The sequence below is a fragment of the Neofelis nebulosa genome, chromosome 7, assembly GCF_028018385.1.
Source record: "Neofelis nebulosa isolate mNeoNeb1 chromosome 7, mNeoNeb1.pri, whole genome shotgun sequence".
Classification (NCBI taxonomy): Eukaryota; Metazoa; Chordata; class Mammalia; order Carnivora; family Felidae; genus Neofelis; species Neofelis nebulosa.
Genome location: NC_080788.1, coordinates 123,006,782 through 123,027,896, shown reverse-complemented (window position 1 = coordinate 123,027,896; position 21,115 = coordinate 123,006,782). Strand labels below are relative to the sequence as shown.

The following is a 21,115-nucleotide window of genomic DNA, read 5'->3' as shown; positions in this document are numbered from 1 at the left end:
TAATTAAACCTCAGATCCTCTCTACTGAATGACAGTGTGTCGGAAAAGAAACAGTGTTGTCTCACGTTGGTATATTGTTTGATATACCATATATACTAAATAGAACACATATCCCTTCGTATCCCTTGGGGAGGTGGACAGGGAAGATATAAGGAACCAAATGTGACAGATAAGAAATTGGAGAGTATAAGTGACTTGCAAAATTGCACACAATTGTATCTGACTAAATTCTAGGCTGTTCCACTGCTCCTTTGTAGGGTATGGGTGAGTGAAGACCAAGTGTTATGTACAACCAGGCTCCCTAAGAGAAAGGAGGGCCCCCAAAGTACTCAAGGGACTGATTCTGGGGTTCCCATCTATTTGACCCTGTCCTTAGGATCCTTCCAGAACATTCCAGAGTGCATCTAATCCACTCCCTATCAACGTAGAGCTGCCAGAGGCTGGGGCAGAGGAGGGAGGAGGCTGTAAGGCTATGGATTAGGGGAGACCTGCAGCAGGAGAGGAGAAAGAGCAAGCAGAGTGTCTCTACTCTGACTCTTCCACCTGTGGTGAGGACAGGAGTAATATGTAATGGGGGAAAAATGGATTCACTTTTGTCAAGGCCTGGAAGAGGAACCAAGATGTCTACTCTTAACACCTCTGTGCTGAAGCAAGGACCTAGGGAATGGGGAGCCCAGGGCCTGGGTATCTCTGGAGACAAGCTGAGTCTGGCAGCTGTGGGGAAATGGATGCAGACATGCTCTGGAAAGCAAGATGGCGGCTGCCTGCGGAGAACACAGCGGGCTGGAGGGGCGGTCAGAACATGGCAAACTAGAGGGAGGTTCTCTCTCTTTTCCCCCTTGGCTGGAATGAGGTGAAAGAGGATGGTTTCAGAGAAGCAGAAGCCCACTCGCAGGGCTGGGCTGGCACAGCAAGCTGCTGGCCCTGGCACTTACTGCTTCGTCATCCTGGAGTCCTGGAAGGTGACAAAGATCAGGTCCAGACGCTTCAGCCGAACGCGGTTGAACTCAGCGTTGAACTCATCAGTCAGCTGCTCCTCCAGCTCACTGTAATATTGTTCTGCATCTACCTGGGGTGAGATTTGGCCCTCAGAGCTGGGGAAGCCAGAGCTCCAGGAAGACCTCACCTGGGCATTGGCCTCTTTCCACTTGAGTGGTGGGCCTGAGGCCTTAGTACCGTTCCCAACCCCCTGCAAAGCCTGGCAAAGAGCTCAGGATCCCAGTGGGCTCCAAGATCCCAACTTGAGAACAGGGAGAGGCTGTGACTCTGAAATTAGCTCCTTGCTCTTAGATCTGGGAAAGGTAAGGCACACCTGGGGGTTAGGGGGTGCTTTTGGACTTGGGCTGGACTCTAAAGGAGCATTAGAATGTGTCTGCGGCATTTTTGGAGAAGAGGGATGATTCTTTTTCTGGACTGGCTAGAGTTCGGTCCTACCCTGTGGCCGCCTCCTAGCCACGGTGGTTGGGTAAGAAGATGGAGCCCAGTGCCTTCAAATGTTTCAGTCCTAGCCCTTTGAGAGCTTAAGGCCTGGCACCCTACAGCAGTCTACTGTGTTCTCTCTGGTCCTTCCATCCAAAACTAGAAGTGGGCATGAGCAAGCCTCCCTGGATCACCCAAGAAAGGCTTCAGCTCCTCTACATTCTCAACAGGGAGGCAGGAGGGAGGAAGAGGGAAAAGAAGGGAGGAGCTGGGTGCCACAGCACCACAGCAGATCTGAATGGGGCCCAAGGGTCCAGAGCCCTGGACAGAGCTGGAGACCCAGTGCCCCAGCCCCCCTCCTCTGCTGTGTCCCCTGATGCCCGGGACAGGTACCTCTTTGAAGCAGGTCCAGCACTTGCAGAAGCACAGGTGGGAACAGGGGTGGATCTTGATCATCACCTTCCCACTCTTCTTGGCCTTGGCAGTGTAGTAGAGCCGGCCCCGCATCGCATGGCGCCTATTGGCCGGTGGGCAGTGGGAGGAGGGATCTTGTGGCTGGGGACCAGCAGAGCCACATCCTCCCCTTGTACCCCCACCCCAGATCCAGACAGACCCCGCTGCAGACTCACCTCTGATCATCCAAATCGATCAGGGTCCTGACGTCATAGCAGAAGTGGACTCTGGTCACCACGCATCCTGGATAGGCCTCACTGCAGCCACAGACATGGATGCTGAACTAGCCTGTGGTGCTGGGGATATGCCATCCTCCCCACACTATCCGCCCCCCAGAACTATAGCCCACAGGGCTGAGTGGCTCAGCTGTCTGTGGTCCCTGGCTCCTGGATGGGAGACCCCATTACTCGTGCCTAAGGTCAAATTTCAGAGTTGATCCCTGGTCATCTAAGATTTGCCACATCCTTCCCATATGGTCCAGAATAGAGCCAGGTGGGGACAGAGCTAGAAATCGCTGCCCACGAGAAATAATTATCTCCTGGGGCTAGGACCTTGGGTCACGAAAGATGCTCCAAGATGACCTGCTCTAGATAACTGGTCCAGGAGCTTGCCAGGCATTTGGTTGGAGCAGCAAGGGAAGGGAAATTTACACCCACCACGCGCATGCCATGCGGGAAATCCTTTGACTTCAGAAAGGCTGCTCTGGCCACAGGGCCTCCCCCTTTCTGGAAAGCTAATCCTGAGCCAAGCCCAGGATGAGCTATCACCTGGGGTGTCTCTCTCGCTCCACCATCCTATGCCAGCTTACTACCCACATGAAGAATCAGGCAAGGTTACCGGGAAGAGGCAATCCACGCTTCAGTCCATTTGACCGACTTACTGAAAATGCTTAATGATGATTTCTGGGTCTTGGATGTCCGTGGGGACATAGGTGATCATTAGTGTCCTGGTGACCTAAGTGGGGAAGGCACATGGAGAGAGAAGAGTGTGTTTACACAGGACTCCTGGATGTCTGGGTCTTTGGTGGCCCAGAACTGTCTGGAACAGGCTTGCTACTCAACCAGGCTGCCCTCTTGCTGGGGAAGCTCAGTGCCAGCTTCCCTGGCCTGTGTCCCTGAGGTCAGCAGGCTGTGGGCTGTGGGAAGCTGCAGGCAGGCATGCCACGCCTCTGTTATTCTCCGTGATCCTGATCCAGAATAACTGCCAACGAAAGCTGAGGTCAAGGGAGAAAGAGGCAGAAGCTGTCAACAGGGAGGGCCGGGGAGGGAGCCTGGAGCTCCGGGACTGGCAGGGGCTGCTCCCGCTCCTGGCTGACGGCACGGCCTCACCCTGCCATCACTCTGGCCTCCCTGCACCTCTGCTGTGCCATGGGATGTCACGAGAAGTCAGTGGGGCCGTCTCCAACATTACCCTGGGCAGGGGGTTAGGAGGTGAGCTAGACTCTGGGGAGGTGATGGGGAAGCCCTTCAAATGTCTTCCTGAGCCATCCCCTCAGGGTGACAGTGAGCTGCAAGAGACAGGAGTCTCAGCAGATGCTTCTGGTGACGAAAAGGAAAGCTGATGTAGCTGAGTCCACACTGCTCAGGAGTGCCCAAGCCACTAGGCCTGCAGGCCAAAGCATTCAGAGTAACCTTTCAGGGGTATGTGGATTTGCGATCTGGGGTGGGGTAGAGCACATCAGTCCTTCAAGATGGATGGCGTCGAGGGAGCTGGTCCTACTCCACCAGAGCCAAGGGTGTTAGTCTTCATGGTTCCCCTTCCCTGCCACGGTCTGGACGGCCCACACACCCCTTCCCTTGCTGGGCTGGTGCAGGTGCGGGTGCAGGTGCGGGTGTGGGTGAGGGTGGGGGTGCGGGTGAGGGCAAGGGCAAGGGTGCGAGTGAGGGTTATGGTGTGGGTGCAGGTGAGGGTGCGGGCAAGGGTGCGAGTGAGGGTGAGTGTGCAGGAGGGGGTGTGGGTGGGGGTGCGGGTGAGGGTGCGGGTTGGGTGCGGCTCAGGCAGGCAGTGCTGAGGGCCCACCTGCCGCCCCTGGGCCTCACGTCTACACCCTCAGGGCAGCTGTGCACTTCAAACACCTGGACTGCCAATAGCAGGAGCAGGTGTGAAGCGTCAGGGCCCCAGTGCAGGCTCCACTGCTGATGGATGGGGAGTTGGCGGGAAGGTGCCCGACTGCCCCCCACCCCACTCAGGCTGGGAAAACTCGGGGGGGGGCATGTTCTGCCTGATCCCCAGGCTGCCCAAAGTGCCCATTCCTTAATGGCTGCCTCTTATCTGCATCTTCTTCTCCCTCCCACTCCCCCCCACCCAGCCCAGTGGTTTTTCCTAGAATCACCTTCAAAACAGGCGAGTGCTATGCTATTCCTTATCACAGTGCCTGCTTGGGAGGTGGGGTGGGGTGACCCAAACCAGGACAGGGAGGATACTGGGCCAGGACCTGGGGTCTCTGACCTCAGAGACTGTGGAAGGGCAAGGAACTTGGGCATTCCCCAGCAGGGGGCACTGAACACTGAGGATGGGAGCCCCCCTGCTGGCCCAGGGGTTCATTAATCCTTTAGTCTGTGGATGGTGGGGGTCCGGGGGTCTTTGGAGAGGGGCCAGGCAGCGGGGTATAGCGGTAGGAGGCACCTGGGACAGCTGTTTGCCAGCTGGCTTGGGAGAGTTTCAGTGGTTTACCACCCAGGACAGCTGTGCTAGGGGCCAGGTGCTGATTCACCGGGCTAAGAGCTGGGGGCTTGCGCCACTCAGGTGAGACTGCCCCCTACAGGTGTGCAGAACGTGCCTGTGTGGGGTGCCTCTGCAGGCTGGCAGTGGGACGGTCCAGCTGGGGAGGGCTCTGGCTGGCAGGGAGCAGTTCCGGGAGTCCATTTCGCTTACTCACCTTATGGCTCTTCTTGGGCACAAACCCTAAACAGTGATGGGTCATGAAGACGAAGTTAATGACGAAATAGAGGAAGGAGAAGCAGCTATGCAGCCATAGGACCTTACTCCTGCCAAGAACAAGACACAGGAGGGGTGAGACCACCCTCTCCCACCCCATCCGGTTCTCCCCTGGGCCACCCTCTGGTGCATCCAGACACTGGGGCACCTTGGAAGGGGACGGCCATGGTAAGAAGCGGATGCCCCATGTGGGCTGCTAAAGGCTAACGTTTGTTGAGTGCTTCCTATATGGCAGACCCAGGCTGGGACTAGATGCTTTATGTACATTTCTCACTAGACCCTAACACCATACGAGGGTGGTACTGTGACTATCTTCATTTGATCAGAGTGGCGGGTGGCCTGCCCGAGGTCACTCCTAGCCGGGGCAGCCCTGGCAGGTGAGCCCGGGCAGAGGAAGCGCTTCGACTCCTCACCACTGTGCTGTGCTGCTGGCGGCCGCAGCTCAGGCTCCCATGGCTGCCCAGCAGCCCACGTGGAGGGGTCATCTGACCTCTGTGGCGAGGGACAGGGGGTCACACTTGCGTCCAGAGGGAGGAGGGCCCGGTGGGTTTGCTCTGCCTCTATGGGGTAGGAAGGGCGGTGGCACGCGGGCTTTGGGCTCAGATGATGCTGTCCCGGGGCATCTGGCCAAGCTGACTGTTCAGAAATAGGGCCCACCTTATTTGGTGCGGTCTGAGGAGAGAAAAGCTGTGTCGCTTCAAAACATCTCCTCGTCACTCATCCCAGTGCCTGACATTTCACGTAACATCCCCCTCCAGCTAGGTGTCTCAATCTTCCTTTCCTGAGAGCCGGCAAGTTTATACGGTCTCTAAAGAACATTCCTGCTTTCTGCCAATACGGATTTATGGATTTTGAAGGGTCTTTCCTGCCCTATTAAAATTAACATCTTGGGGGCGCCTGGGTGGCTCAGTCCATTAAGCTTCCGACTTCAGCTTAGGTCATGATCTCGTGGCCCAAGAGTTTGAGCTCCGTGTTGGGCCCTGTGCTGACAGCTCAGAGCCTGGAGCCTGCTTCGGATTCTGTGTCTCCCTGTCTCTCTGTCCCTCCCACTCATGCTCTATCTGTCTCAAAAATAAACCAACATTAAAAAAATTTGTTTAATAAAAATAAAAATTGACATCTTGTTGGGAAGGTGTAGGCACCGCACCCCCACCGTGGCTGGCCGGGGAGAAGGTGGTGAATTCTGCTGTGGTGTCGGCAGCACCGGGGGAGGAGATGGCTGGAAGGGGTGCTAAGAGGATGCCACAGCCCCATTCTGCTGATTTGGGAGTTTGATGGATTGCAGGGTGCGGGGGCAGAGGGGCCGGGGTGGGGCAGGAGCGTGTGAACCCCCTCTCACACCTGCTGCTTCAGCTTTGTCAGGAAGTCAGCCACACCCGGGCGAGACACCCTGGGGGCCTGTTTTCTCAGCAAGGACCGGCAGGGCCACATCTGGCTCAGTACAAGTTGATCTGATCAGGTTGGCTGCTGTTGAAATCCACGAGTCCCGTCCAACAGTTCTTTCTCCACCACAGACTAGACTAGTAATAAAGCTCAGGGTGGCGGTGCATTGCCCCAGACCCAGGGTCAGCTAATGGCACAGGTGGGGCATAAACTCAGGTCATGTGGTTCTTCAGTCCCCCTGCTGTGGGAATCAGGTCTACACTTTATTCGGTTATATGAGGGTTAACTTGCTCTATTTTGTGAGCAGGAAATAATACCTCAAGCCTCTGCTTGCTACAGGGTCTTTGCCACTTGGGGCCTGGACATATTAAACAAACAGGACCATCTTTCCAAGTCTTCAGGAGTGGCCAGTTTGGGTAGTTCTACCTACTACAGATGTGAGGACACTGAGGCAGCAGGAGTCCTGCCCCCCTAAGAGAATGCAACTTCTGGCATCCTACTCAGTACATGGGTCCCAAGGAAACCAGGCCTTTCTTAGCAGCAGAGCAGTGCCCATGTTTTTGACCCACAAGTTGGACCTTCTCTCCCCACCAATAACCCTGAGCCAGTAGAATGGGAGGTAAGACGATCAGGTACCTACTCTATGGAGACATTGACAATGGTGGTCCGACCGAAGTGACTATTCCAATCTGAAAGAGAAGAAAGTGACTGATCTCAAAGCTGGTTCCTTGATTGAGTGAGTGTGGGAGCTGCTTGCGTTCGAGGTTCCCAGATGAATGCCTGGGGTCTAGAGATGCTTGCCCACATCCTACCCTCCCCTCTTGTTCCCCAGAACTTGCCCCCACCTCCCCACAAAACCAGAAGAGGCCTCTTCTTCTTCCTGAGACTGCTGGTTGGGGCTCTACAGCCAGGTCTTGATGAGGCATCCCCAGTGCCCAACTGGAACAAGCAGACGCCAGTAAATGCTTATTGAAGGAGCCCAGGGCCCCAGCACGAGTGGAGGGAAGAAATCAGTAACACTGTTACCCCTGGCAACAATCACAAGAATGTCACATTGCCTCATTTCGACAGAGTAAAGCCTTCTGGCAAAATGTATTAAGTTTGTCAGTTTGGACATCTCTGGGTATTATGAAATGTGTCCAGAAATCTTGCGTTGATATACTATACATATCTATGTTACATGTAATATAACGTATCATTGCCAACACACAAGCTCTTAGGAAGGGAATCTGGAAAGACAGAAGTTACTGTGGCAGTGGTATCTCGTGGTACATTGTGCGCTAGCTTGAATTAACTGAGGTCTGCCTCTGGCTGAGGAGAAACAGACGCCTGAGGAATCAGGGTACCACTGGCTGCCACATGGGCACTTAAGGTGCTAAACTACACCACTTAGTTGTACAGCCTTCGGCTCCATCCATCTTCACATTTCTAAGTGAAGTACTGGCTATTATTCACTGGACACTCACTACGTGCCAGGCTCTGGCATCGTCTCCCGATCCCCATGACAGCTGAGGATCCGAGGCCTGGGGGGACTGATGTGCTTAATATAATAAGAAGTCATTTGCTAGATCGAGCAAAGGTATTTTCTGGGAAGCAGATGCGGGTCAAGTCTACACTCACAATGTCATTCTGTCAAAAGGACCCTCTTATAACGAGTGTGGCTAGACTTCCAATGAGACCAATAGTGCTATGTCTGTCACAGAGGGGATGGGGAGAGATCAAGTTCAGGGATCTTTGCGGTAGGTCACATGCCATAAAAAGGCCTCTGCAAAGACCTGGCAAGATGTAGGGTGGGGCTGCAGGTAAACATTCAGCTCCAGACTGAATTACTACTGTGTGTCTGCCATGGGCCAGGTCCTGGGCCACACGTGTGATGAAGGACGCCCCAGGTCCAGTCTCCACATGGGAGGACAGAAGTTTGGGTTGTCCTAAGGTCACATAACTAGTTTTGAGATGCGGACTTAAATTTTAGATTTCTAGACTACCAAGACCCAAGCTCTGCCCCGCCTACCAGGCCGCCCGTTAGGTCGAGTGGCCCAGGCGCAGGGCGCGCTGAGCTCCGCCTACCCAGAACGGTTCCAGTATAGTTGATGGGCAAGATGATGCCCAAGGAGGGGATGCAGAGGATAAGCACAAAGATGATGAGATGATACTGGAACATGATGTAGATGCGGGCATCGTCTCCACACTTGCTAATTAGATCCTCGTTCCTGGAAGAGACACACAGACAAATACACTCCTCAGGAGCCAGCGTGGCCACAGCTTAAGTCGGAGGGAGGTAGAGAAAAGGAAGAGAAGATTATCAACCTACCCCCAAGTTTTCTTTTCTTTCTTTTCTTTTTTTCTTTTTGTAGAAATATCACCCTTCATCTCAAAGCCTCTGTTATGCCTCAAATGTATTTCACTGAATTTCACAGGCATATCGAAGGGAGAAGTTATGTTACAGACACTCACTTGGGAATCCAGAAGCACTTTTGAAATCAAGCATTCATTTCATCTTTTATTGCTTCTTCATACATTTTGAGTGCTTGCCATGGTGCGTGCACCAGACAAACCACCAGCGAGATCAAGATGCACCCTATTTTTTAAAAAGTTGTTTCTTTTAATGTGTCAGTTAAAAAGGAATTCTTAAAACCACAAAGAGATATCACTCCATACTGCCAGATTGACCAAAGCTAGAAAGTCAGACAATACCAAGTCTTGGCAAGGGTATGGGGGCACTGGGAGCTCTCCCACACTCATGGGTACGACTCCGGCAGAGCCACTTTGGAAAGCAATTGGTATGATCTAAGGAAATTGAATGTATGCACAGCCTATGACCTAGTAACTCCGGGTCTAGTATTATTTCCAGTAGAAACACATGCACATATCAAGAGACATGTATAAGAATCTCATAGACGCCTTGTTTATAACAGCCTCAAACAAACAACCTAAACGTCTACCGAAGGTGGAAATGGACACAAGAATTGTGAGATAATGTATGTATATACATAATATATATATATATATATATATATATCATATATATATATAATGATATATATATAAAACACTGTATATATAACGAAATACTATACAGCGATAAAAATGAATGGCCATAGCTGAACCTCACAAACACAATGTTGAGTGAAAGATCCAGGGACAAACAGTACATATTGTATGTTTTCATACACAAAGTTCAAAAATAGGCAATATAGAAAACTATGGAGTTAGAAGTCAGGATACTCTCCCCTTGGAGAGGAGGAAGTGATGGAGTGTTGGCAATGTTCCAGTTCTTGATCTGCTTTGCTGTAATTGAGCTGGACGTTTATTTTTTGTGGACTTTTCCATGTGTGTGTTATACTTCAAAAATTTTTTTAAAAGTATGGGGCGCCTGGATGGCTCAGTCAGTTGAGTGTCTGACTCTTGATTTCAGTTCAAGTCATGATTCCAGGGTTGTGGGATTTAGCCACACATGGGACCCTGCACTGAACATAGAGCCTGCTTAAGATTCTGTCTCCTTCTCCCTCTGCCCCTCTCTCCTGCTCATGCTCTCTCTCTCTCTCTCAAGAAAAAGAAGAAAGAAAGAAAGAAAGAAAGAAAGAAAGAAAGAAAGAAAGAAAAAAAGAAAGGAGGAAGGAAAGAAGGAAAGAAAAGAAAAGAAAAGAAAAGAAAAGAAAAGAAAGAAAGAAAGAAAGAAAAGAAAGAAAGAAAGAAAGAAAGAAAAGTGAAATTTTATTGTAGAAATTTTTGGGGGTGCCTTGGGTGGTTCAGTTGGTTGAGCTTGCAACTTTGACTCAGGTCAAGATCTCACGGTTTGTGAGTTCGAGCCCCACATCAGGCTCTGTTCTGACAGCTCAGAGCCTGGAGCCTTCTTCAAATTCTGGGTCTTCCTCTCTCTCTCTGCTCCTCCCCCACTTGCACTCTGTCTCTCTCTCAAAAATAAATAAACATTAAAATAATTTTTAAAAAAAGAAATCTTGGGAAATACAAAGGAGAAGAAAATCATTCATGCAGAATCTCATCCAACCCAAGATAATGACTATTAAGCATCTTGGTTAATCTCCTTTAGTTTTTTGTTGTTGTGCTTGTTTAACTTAGTGACTATAGCATAAACAGCATTTGATGTATTGCCCAGAATTCTCAGCATGGCAGTCAAGATCCCAGCTGATCCTTCCAGCCCAACCATTTAGCCTCTCTCTTGCCATGTATCCTTGCTTCTAGCCACACTAGACGGACCATTTCTGGATGCTCCCTGCCCATCTCTGCCCCAAACCTTCACTCATGTAGTCCTTTATTTGTGATGGGTCCTGCACTTGGCATAGAGTGGAAATTCTCCCCATCCTTCAAGGCCTAGCTCAAAGCTTGCTTCTCCTGAACGCCCTAGCTGGAATTAATTTCTTGTCCCCCAAATACCCCCTGCACAGCAATGACAATTTCCCATTATGAATTATATACAGTGAGTCTTGTTAACCTTTGCCTCTCCAACTAGATTCCGTGGGCTTTGTACACTGGGACTCGGGCTTCCTTGTCCCTGATCAGTAAATGTATTAAGCTGTCATCTAGACACTATTCTCAAAGGGTGCGGGATGCATAATACAATGCCCAGCCTTCCTCCTTTCCTGGACGATGAGTTCCCCATGGAGGAACCTTTGGGTGGAGTAGGGTGGGGGGGTGGGGAGGATTCTCACCCGGAAACACACACTACTGTGCACACTGACCTCCCACTGACCCGCAGGTCTGGGTATGCACACGTGAATAGCTGTATACATGGATTTGCACCAACATAGTGACGTGCCTCTTTTATTTCATATTCACATGTGCACCACAGAGATGAGTACTGCATGAAGTTTTAAGTTTTACACGTACGCTACTCTCTTGCAACACTTCCCCCTGCCCCCATATATACCCGCTGATGGGTCAGCAGACAACAGAAAACCCAGAAAGTCAGCTGTCCAAGACCGAGGGTGTGGTCAGCTCAGGCCGGCCTATGTACCCCAGGTTTCCCTCCCTCTTCCCCATGTAAAGAGCTGGCTAATGTGCCATTCTGCCCCGGCCCATCCTTCACGAACTTGCTAAGCCCAGGGACCCACAGCCAGCTCGTATGGCCTCCCAGGGTAACCAGCTCCAAGTGTTCAGACACGTTATTGATTATTTAAACATGTTTTAAATCGGCAAATGCTTGCGGAAAGGAAAAAAGTAAATTCCCTTGAAACTGTGGACAAGGGTTGCCTCTCTGCAGGAGGCCTGGAGGTGGCTTCCAGGTCTCTCTTAATGAAAATATATTTAATGTGAGCTTGTGCATGTTTTAAAACTTACCCAAGCAAAACCAGAGAAGGTGCCAAGAAATAAAATGTTTCCCCTCCACTCCCCCTACATGTGGCTAAGATCCCTGAACCACACACACAAACTAGCTGTATCACTTCTGGATACTAGGAACTCTGATGGATGATGAAGACAGCCCGGGAGGCAAGGCCACGAGGACTCCCCCATCAGTGGGGTTGGAGCTCAAACACCAGAGGCCAGTGGTCCTAAGCCCAGCTCAGGATTCCCAGGGCCCAGTCAGGGTGCCTCATGCCCCCTTCAGCAGGTCTGGAGGAAGGGGGGTGCCCTGAGGTGGCCCAAGGGGGTGGGATGGGGTCTTGGAAAAATGTGTGAATGCTCCCAGCCAGGGCCTGACTGGTGGGCGTGGAGGCACACGCAAGAGGAAGTTCTATGAACCTTTGCCAAAAAAGCAAATTAGCAGGCCCATTCAGGCCCCTTGCTGCAGGTGGCCTTTGAGGGGCAGTGAGACTGTACCCTAAGGCAGGCATCACCAGGCAAGAAAGGACCCTGGAGGAGGGTTTTGAAAGGTGGACAGGGCAGGACAGATGGGGGATATTTAGGGAGCACCCAGGAATGTACAGGGCTCTGAGGTGGAGGCAGAGCCGTGTGCACAGGCATGAGCGTGTGCGTGCACACGCATACACACAGTGGGGACAGAGAGTTCTGGTATGCGCTCAGCTGAAGCTGGGCAGAGTCAGGAGGGTGCAGTCAAAATCATGAAGCGTGGGGTAATTAGGAGAAAACAGGTGACTTGGGGTCTTTCTCCTTGCCAAGTGGGGCCTGGCCCTAAAGAGATCCAGAAGGCAAGCGGACAAGGGGCTGTCCTTCTGTAATCAGTGCTGAGGCAAGAGGAAGTATGCCCTTCTGCCTGGTATTTTCTTTTCCATTTCAATACGATGAATGGTGTTCACAGAAAGAAAGCAAATAGCTATGCAAGAAGAATTTCTTTTTCCTAGTGTGGGATCCATAAAAGCATTTTTATAAGCATGAGAAAATGCTTATATGAGAAATGCCTTTCCTGAGGGCTGTGGGCTGTGCCCAGGTCCCATTTCACCCACTGTAACCCAGAAAGCATCCCCTGCCTGGGCAGGGCTGAGGCAGTCAGTGGGGAGTGCGGAAGAGGGTCCAGAACGCAGGCCGGGGCCCAGACCTGCAGGGCAGCACGCCCCACCCCCATCATCACCCAAATATGGCAGCTGCTATCACAAGCTCGGAAAGTTCAGGCACTTACTTCATGGTGATGGTGTTGAAGAACCAGGAATAGAAGCCCTGGGGAAAAAGGAGAGAACATGTGAGAAAATCCAGGCCCAGGCCTGCCCTCCTCAGCTGTGGGAACCTGGGAAACATGAGGCAGCGTCAGCAAGGGGCCTCCTTCCAGGCAAGAGATGGCAGCGAGAAGGGCATGGGTCCTGGAAGGAAGTGGGCTCCATCTGGAATCAGTGGTGACTGCCCAGGGAGAGGTCTCCCCGGAAGTGAGCTATGAGTTCACATTCCTGCCATGTGGCATCCTGTTACAGGAAATGGGGGCTTAGTGGGTCTTGGACCGGAGGGAGAGAAGGGACCGTTTGTAGGGTGGACGTTGGCTGGTTTCTGTCTGTCCTTCATTGCTTCTGCCTGGGAAATGCCCCCCCCCCCATTGCATGTGGCCCGGTGGGCTGTCCGTCAAGCAGGGGTCTGCCACCAGTGGTCAGCTGATCAACGGGAACATGATGCACGTGGGGCCGATCAAAATTCTCTTAAAGGGATTGAGAGGGGCATTGGGAGAGAGGGTCTCTCTCCGTATGAGCTCCTGCACCTTGGTGAACACCATGGAGCCTGCAGTGGCTTGGTGTCATCTTCGATGCTACAGGCAGGAGCTTGTCTGAGGGAAAAAAAAAAAAAGCCTGGAGAGAGGATCCTGGTAGCATCCCAGGACTTGGATCAAGTTGTACCCAAAGAAGCCACTTCTGTCTGGATTTCCCCACACTCTAGCCACGTGTTACCTTTTTTTTTTTTAAACACTAGTTTGAGATGGGTTTCTTCTCCTACATCTGAGAGTCCTACTGGGGTGCCTGGGTGGCTCAGTCAGTTAAGCGTCCGACTTCGGCTCAGGTCATGATCTCATGGTTCATGGGTTCGAGCCCCGCGTCGGGCTCTGTGCTGACAGCTCAGAGCCTGGAGCCTGCTTTGGATTCTGTGTCTCCGTCTCTTTGCCCCTCCCCCACTTGTTCTCTCTCTCTCTCTGTCAAAAATAAATAAACAAACTTGAAGAGTCCTGTTGATTATGACTTTCTCTCAAGGTCTTGCTGTCTGGGGTTTCTGGGTGGTGGGGAAAGGCAGCCTCAGCCGTGGAGGTGATGGGGGGCCTAGAAAGGAAGTCTGCTTGGGGAGAGTGTGCATGATAATGGGCAGGGGCCCGTGGCCCTAAAAGTGGCCAGATCTGATAGCTGGTGAAGTTGCCCGGTGCGTGATTCCTTCCAGGATACTCTAGGGTTTAGGAAAATCTTGGAAAAGGTTTAACTCTTGATTGACCCCATTTGATCACAAGTACGTGAGTGAAACAGGCAGCCTGCCTGGCTGACATTCCCCTGCGCCACGCTGATTGGGGAAGGGTATTTCCCAAAAGGAAGTGATAGGAAAACAGAAGGAAGTTCCTTGCTCCATTCAGTATAAGACCCACCAAGTACCCTTCCCTGTATGGGGTTGCCTGATGGTCAGACATCCACCTTAGGGGGGACCATGTCCTCAGTTATGTCTTGAGGAACTAAAATACAGATGCCCAGTATGGGTCACAGCAATGAAGGGGACTAGCATGCTGGTGGCATTGATTGTGAAAGTCCCCAGGGAAGTCGTGAGTTGCTAAACAGGAGTTGGGCTGAGAGTCTGAACTCCACTCTCCGCATCGGAGAGTTTTTCGCACCACCACCTATGGGCAAACAGGGGTGTGTTTTATTTAGTGGGTGAGGAGGTTTGTTGTGCACAGTGGGGGACACACCTTCCTGGGAGTCACTTCCACCCCTTCTATGGCAGGTGCAAAGGTGTATACCCCACATGGCATGTACAAGTCCTGGAATTCACACAGGACAGGACTGTCTTTGAGAGGGCAGAGGTTGTGAGAAGAAGTGTGGCCTATGTGCCTGTAGAAACTGCACAGACGTAGATGCGTGAGCGAGCATGTGTGCAATATCTCTCTTCTCTCCTGCAGGAAATGGCCACAAGGTCCTAGGAACCAGCTCAGCTGACAAGACTGAGTGACAGTGGTCAGTTCATCGCACCTCGCTTGGTGGCCCCAAGCTCCTCACTCCCACCACATGGGGTAATGACCCGTTTGCTTTACCCACGCCACTCGGCCTGGCTGAGGACCCAGCATCCTGGCCGGGGCATCCACAGGCCACCTCACCAGACTCTCTCCCTGCCCGTCTCATTTCTACCTCTGCAGTTTGACCACCTCACTGCTGCTGTAATGATTCCTCAGATATTTTTAAATAAATGATCTTTTTGCCATTGTACAACAACAACAACAAAAAACCCCAACCAAAGCAATGCTTCCGAAAATAAACCTGAGAGTCAACCTTGTAAGGTATGCGTGACTGTCCCTGTTCTATAGAGGAATTCTAAGGGACAAATTTGTCTGAGGCTCTCCACACAGCTTGGGGCAGATCCTGGCAGATAAGGGGACCAGGTCTCTTAGAGGGATGATAATGGAAGGAATATGGTTTTACTCACTCACTGCCTCCAACAAACACAAATCAGATGCTAATTACATGGCAGGTTGGCCTGGCTGGGGGTGGGGGGGATGGGGTGGGGACAGTGGTGGGCCAGCCCAGGTCAGCACCTGCTCTTGCTGGGGGAGCAGAGACCCTGGACCAATCTGGTAGATGAGGGACTGTTACAGACTGAGTTAAGAGCTCTGAAGAAAAGCAATGCGTGTAAAACCAAAGATCTGGACCCACAAGGCAGGGATGGGGCTCCTGGGGAAGTGGCGTTTGGGCTGAAATCTGAACAAAGGGTGAGTGTGTTAACCTGGGGGGGGGGGCCACCGGGGAGGGGAAGGGGGAAGGACAGGCCAAAGGCCCTGTGGAGGGAAGGAGGTGGCACTTTTAAGGATCTAAAAGGTGGTCACTGTGGCCAGGGATGGGGGAGTTGGGAGGCAAGGACAGATGAGGTGGAAAATGGGTGGGGCAGGACACAGGCGTGGACATATTGGTTAGAGGCCACCCTGCCTCATCCAACAAGAGGCTGATGGGGGCCTGGCCTGGGGGGTGGTGGGAGAGGTGGAGAGAAACAAGACTGGGAGGGTGACAGCAATACAACTTGGTAATGAACTGGCTGTACCTGGGGGCCTGGGCCAGACCCAGGGGGTGCACCTGGGTGGGTGGTGGGCAGAGTCTGAAACCAGGGATCTAGGAACAGGTGGGTGGAGGGATGTCGTGGCATGTTTTGGACATACTGAACTCCAAACGCCTTTACAATCTCCACGTGGAGATATTTTGAGGATCATTGGATAAATGTGTCTGGAGCCCAGAGAGAGGATTAGCTGGAGACAGAAATTTAGGAGGGTTCTGTGCAGAGGTGGCAGGCGAGGCTGGGAGTGTGGGTGACATCGCCCAGCAGAGAGAGGAGGAGGTCTGGGACCAGCTGAGGGAAATCCCTGGGGCCGAGGAGCCTGCAGAGGGGATGGGGAGGAACAGAGGAGCGGCAGAAGAGAAACCCAGAGAGTGTGATGGCACAGAAGCGACTGGAAGTGCCTGTTCAAAAAGGGAAGGCGGTCTACAGGGCCGGATGTCTCTGAGAGACCAGATGAGATGAGAACTCAGCAAAGCCCTTGCGATTTCATGGCCTGGGACAACCGATGGCTCGTCTGGGTGGAACGGAGGGGTGGGAGCCACTCTGGAGGGGTGGAGGAGTAAGTGGGAGTGAGAAAGTGGGCAGCACAGGTGCAGAGGGAGACAGGCAGTGTGGGCCGTGGCAGGGAGGGCCCAAGATCGTCCCTGACACCATCTGGAACTCTCCAGCTCTGTGCCATGACTGTGTAGTGCCTTCCTTGCTGCTTTTTGAGTTCATGCACTTACCACCAATACGTGCAACTGTCTGGGTGTCTCTCACCCAGACAGAAAGTCCCATGAAGCAGGACTTGGTCCATTTAGTTCACCGCCCAGGTCCCAGACCAGCGGTGGCCCACAGCAGGTGTGCCACGGCAGCCAGCTAAGTGAATGAAGAGGCTTGAGTGGAGCCCTGGCATCCGACAGGCAAGAGAAGGAAGACTGGGCTCCATCGAGCAGAGTTGGGAGGCAGGAGGTTGAGGGAGTCCCTGCCTGATGTCTGGACTCTCCTCTATGAAGTGGGAGGTGAGTCCTTGGCTCAGAGGCGGGGCTGGGGCAGGACCAGGACTGTGAGGAGGGTTGGAGATTTGAGAAAAGCAGGAAATTTAGTTTTAGAAATTCCTTTAAGGGGGCGTCTGGGTGGCTCAGTCGGTTAAGGGTCGGACTCTAGATTTCAGCTCAGGTCATGATTTCACGGTCGTGAGATCGAGCCCCAAGTCAGGATCTGTGCTGAGTGTGGAGCCTGCTTAAGATTCTCTTTCTCTCTCTCTCTCTCTCTCTCTCTCTGTCCCTCTCCCCCTCCCCCGCTTGCACACTGTCTCTCATCCTCTTAAATAAATAAATAAATAAATCCCTTTAAAATATTGGAATCAACTAACTCTTATTGGGCATCCTAGGAGTTAGGAATGGTTAATATCCCCGTCTTTCTGATGGGGAAACTGAGGCTTGGCAAGGCTGAAGAGTGTGTCCCAGGTCACACTGCTAGGTGGGGTGCAGCTGGTTGCAAAGCCCCTGATCATGAGCGGGCTCCTTCCTGCACGTGGCAGAGCCAGGAACCCGCTGGGCCCAGGCCCACCCCAGAGCTCACCTTGTCCTTGTGTTCCATCTCCAGGGAAATATCCGAGGGAGATGTCTTCTCGCTCTGCTCCCCATAGATCAGTGAAGTCAAGCTGCCGGCCAGGAAGATCAGTGAGCAGGGAGGCGGAGAAGGAGAGAAAAGGCCTCGGCCACCCGCCTTGCTGTCTCTCCAGCTCCCAAGCCAAGAGCCGCGACATCCTCTTATACACATCTTGACACATCTCAGCTCGTGTGCTGAGCACACAGATCTGGGTACAGACGGTAATCACCCCTGTTGCCAGGTGCCCAACGTATTTGGGGAGTCACGGGATCCAGAAAGTCTGAGATCTGAGAAAAAAGTGGGCTCGTGCCCAGAGATGACTGCCCCCACTAAGTTCCCTTCTTTTGAGGAGGGCCAGAGCCGGGCAGGAGTGGGTGATGGCATGACACCTGTTGTATCCTGGTTGTGGCCTTACCTCCCCCAAGGGAGCAAGCAGCTGGCTCGCCCTGACCCCCGGCCTCTCCTCACCTGTCATTGTGAATGAGCAGAGCCAGGCGCCCGTAGTCCCACGCAGCTTTCCGGAGGAAGGAATAAACCAAAATGATGACCTGTAGGCCGGGAAAGGGAATGTGGGAATATGTCTCCTGCTCGGCTGGTCCCTGAAACTCCGTGGGGGAGATCCTGTCCCTCAGGTTCCCAGGGGCTTCCCGGGCTCTCCAACAAGTGGCCAGCTTTGTTAGGGTAGAGGCCATGCCTTTCTAAACTCTAGATCCCCAGTGCCCAGCAGCTTCCCAGCAGAGTGGATTCTCAGAGTTTGAGAGTGAAGGCATCGGTGTCATGTTTAGAACGATGCAACAAGAACATTCCTTGAAGAAATCAGCAAGAGGAAAGAGAAGGGAGGCCCGAGGGCACTGGCCGGGTAGGTCCCTGGACAGTGGCGCATGGAAGGGAATCTTAGGAATTCTGCCTGTTCCTGCAGTTCCCTCTTCCCCGGGCTGCCCTGGGCATGACTGACATTCAGGGAGTCCCCACCACTGTGGCTGACGTCTGTCTGGAGAGCTGAGGCCCCTGCTGTATCACCTGTGACAGTGTGACGGTCCGCCCCTCTGAGGCCTCACTGCCTACCGTGGGGCACAGGACTTACCACCCACAAGATGACGTTGAGGAACAGCACAGTGGGGATTCCCCCAAAGGGCTGCCCCTGCAGGACGGTGCTCTGAGAATTGAAGCAGTTGTGTGCTGTCATGTTCTGTGTCTCTTTCACCATATTCAGGTTGCCCTGCACGGCAGCCATCCTGGGATCTTCCTGGTGACAGAGGGGTGCTCAGGTCAGACACAAGGAATCCCTCTCACTCTGCAAATGCAGAAGGCTGATGGGGATTTGGGGGGAGGTAGGTGCACTGAGTACCCATCAGACCCAGTGTCCATTGCCAGCCTGTAGCAGGTCAAGGCAGGGAGGCTCAGCCCTGAAAGGGCATAGAGCCCTACCCGGGAGGAGCACAGCTGCTTTAAACCCAGGGCCGTGATGGCAGAAGAGCCCAGGTCCCAGATCCCCTGGAAGAGATTTTATTTTGTACCACTCGCTCCCTTTACCAAGAGTTGTGAGATGCACATCCAAATGGATCTTCCTATTTCTACCTTTGTGAAACTTTTCTTGTATGTAAATGAACAAACTTCACAGAGGTGGGTAGGGCCCCAGAGTGGAAATATTCGGTTTGGAGAACAGAACTTCATTCATGGGAAGCCTGTGCAGATAGGGTCTAACATCTTATGATTCTCTGATCCAGTTTCCAGGAAAGGAAGTTTCCTAAAACTAAATGAGGTAAAGCTATAGAGTGCCCTGCACATAGCAGTGACTCAGTAAACGTCACTGTCTTCAGGTCGAACTTGAACCAGGGAGATCAGCACCTGCCCAGAGCCTGAGCCAAGCCAGTGAGCCTGAGCATTTTGGTGAGACTCAAATGTAGGGCTCATGGTCATGGGCATCAATAGGTCTCCAGACTCAGAAAAGAGTGGGAAGCACAGATGAAAACTGGAAGTGACTGGTAGCTGCTTAAATTTATCTGCAAAGTGTTCTGGTTTTAAAAGATCATTCAGGGGCACCTGGCTGGTTCAGTAGCTAGAGCATGTGACTCTTAATCTCAGGGTTGTGAGTTCAAGCCCCATGTTGGGCATGGAGCCTATTAAAAAAAAAAAAAAAGAATAGCTAAGATTTCAGGGCGCCTGGGTGGCTCAGTTGGTTGGGCGTCCAACTCTTTTTGTTTTTAATTTTTTCTTAATGTTTATTTATTTTTGAAAGAGAGAGAGAACATGTGCAAGCTGGAAGGGCAGAAAGAGGAGGGGACAGAGGATCTGAAATGGGCTCCGTGTTGACCACAGAAAGCCTGATGTGGGCTCGAACCTTGAGATCATGACCTGAGTCAAGGTCAGATGCTCAACTGACTGAGCCACCGAGGCGCCCTGGGCATCCAACCCTTGATTTCAGCTCAGGTCATAATCTCACGGTTCATGAGATAGGGTCCTGCGTTGGCCTCTATGCTGACAGCATGGAGCCTGCTTGGGATTCTCTCTTTCCCTCTCTCTCTACCCCTCCCCTATTCGAGCTCTCTCTCTCTCAAAATAACTAAACATTACAAAAAAAAAATCATTCATTTTGTCTCCAGACCTTGTCTCATCCTAGTAACTCTTCACTCCCATTCAAGAAAAGTAGGCTCATTCATCATTCATTCATTCATTCATTCAAGTATTTAGTAAACAACTGCCTTGTGCCAGACTAATGCTGGTGATGCAATAGTGAATAGGCAAAACAAAACAAAAAAACCCTCTCTCATTGGATCCTGGTGGGGAGAGGCAGTGCAGGGGTGACGGTGGGTCAGAAGGGTAAAGAGGGTGACTGGGAAGACCTCACTGGGAGGATGACATTTGGACAAAGACTTGCAGAGGGAGCAAGGCAGGCACAGCAGAGGGAGCTCCCTCCCTTGCAGAGGGAGCAAGGCAGGCACAGCAGAGGGAGCTCCCTCCCTTGCAGAGGGAGCAAGGCAGGCACAGCAGAGGGAGCTCCCTCCCTTGCAGAGGGAGCATGGCAGGCACAGCAGAAGGCCTGGGGCACAAGCTTGCCTGGAGCCTCCAAGAAGAGCAAACAGGCCCATGTGGCTGGACAGGGGAGAGTGAAGGGGGTGAAGCTTGGACAGGGGAGAGTGAGGGGGGTGAAGCTTGAGCCAAGGAGTGACGTGAAATGACTTATGTATTAAAGGCATCACTCTGACCCTTGGTTTGAGAATAAATGGGAGCGGGGCAAGCTGAGAAGTAAACACAGAGAGGTCAGTTAGGAGGAAATTACAGCAATCCAGGCAAGAGGTAACAAGCCTGGGATGGAAGGGGAGGAGGCGATGAGAAGCAGTCAGATTTTGGAAGTATTCTGAAGGTGAAGCCAGCATGTGCTGGTACAATGGGTGGTGGGGGGGCAGGGTGTAAAAGAGAGGAGTCCAGGGTGACCCTGAGGTTTTGGGGCCGAAGAGCAGAAGTGCCCTTATTGGGTGGGACAGACCAGGAGCGGGGGGAGGGGTCAGGAGCTGGGTGCTGGACATGCTAAGTGGAGATGCCAGGCGGGTGGCTGGACACGTGAGCCCACAGCTCAGAGGAGAGTCAGGAGACATAACTGTGAGAGTCACCAGCAGACAGGTGACTGTTAGAGGCGTAGGACTGGGTCACCGAAGGCGTGAGCGCAGAGTGAGGCTCAAGGTCTGAGTGCAGGGTGAGG

The 21,115-nt window shown here is 52.4% G+C and overlaps 1 protein-coding gene across 11 annotated transcripts in view; it reads right to left on the bottom strand.

The window, feature by feature from the left end:
* The window catches only part of TMEM63C (transmembrane protein 63C), a 130,116-nt gene that overhangs the window by 16,820 nt on the left and 92,181 nt on the right, over window positions 1-21,115 (bottom strand). For all 11 annotated transcript variants that reach the window (XR_009264644.1, XR_009264645.1, XM_058739799.1 and 8 more), the window contains 11 exons: window positions 18,500-18,661; window positions 17,884-17,963; window positions 17,386-17,467; window positions 12,728-12,765; window positions 8,260-8,402; window positions 6,833-6,881; window positions 4,751-4,859; window positions 2,753-2,826; window positions 2,049-2,129; window positions 1,813-1,936; window positions 936-1,069 (listed from right to left, as the gene is read on the bottom strand). Coding sequence is in view for 9 of the 11 variants with exons in the window: in XM_058739799.1 (XP_058595782.1) it covers window positions 936-1,069; window positions 1,813-1,936; window positions 2,049-2,129; window positions 2,753-2,826; window positions 4,751-4,859; window positions 6,833-6,881; window positions 8,260-8,402; window positions 12,728-12,765; window positions 17,386-17,467; window positions 17,884-17,963; window positions 18,500-18,649 (1,064 nt within the window). In the remaining 2 variants the exon portion in view is untranslated. The remainder of the gene's footprint in view (window positions 1-935; window positions 1,070-1,812; window positions 1,937-2,048; window positions 2,130-2,752; window positions 2,827-4,750; window positions 4,860-6,832; window positions 6,882-8,259; window positions 8,403-12,727; window positions 12,766-17,385; window positions 17,468-17,883; window positions 17,964-18,499; window positions 18,662-21,115) is intronic.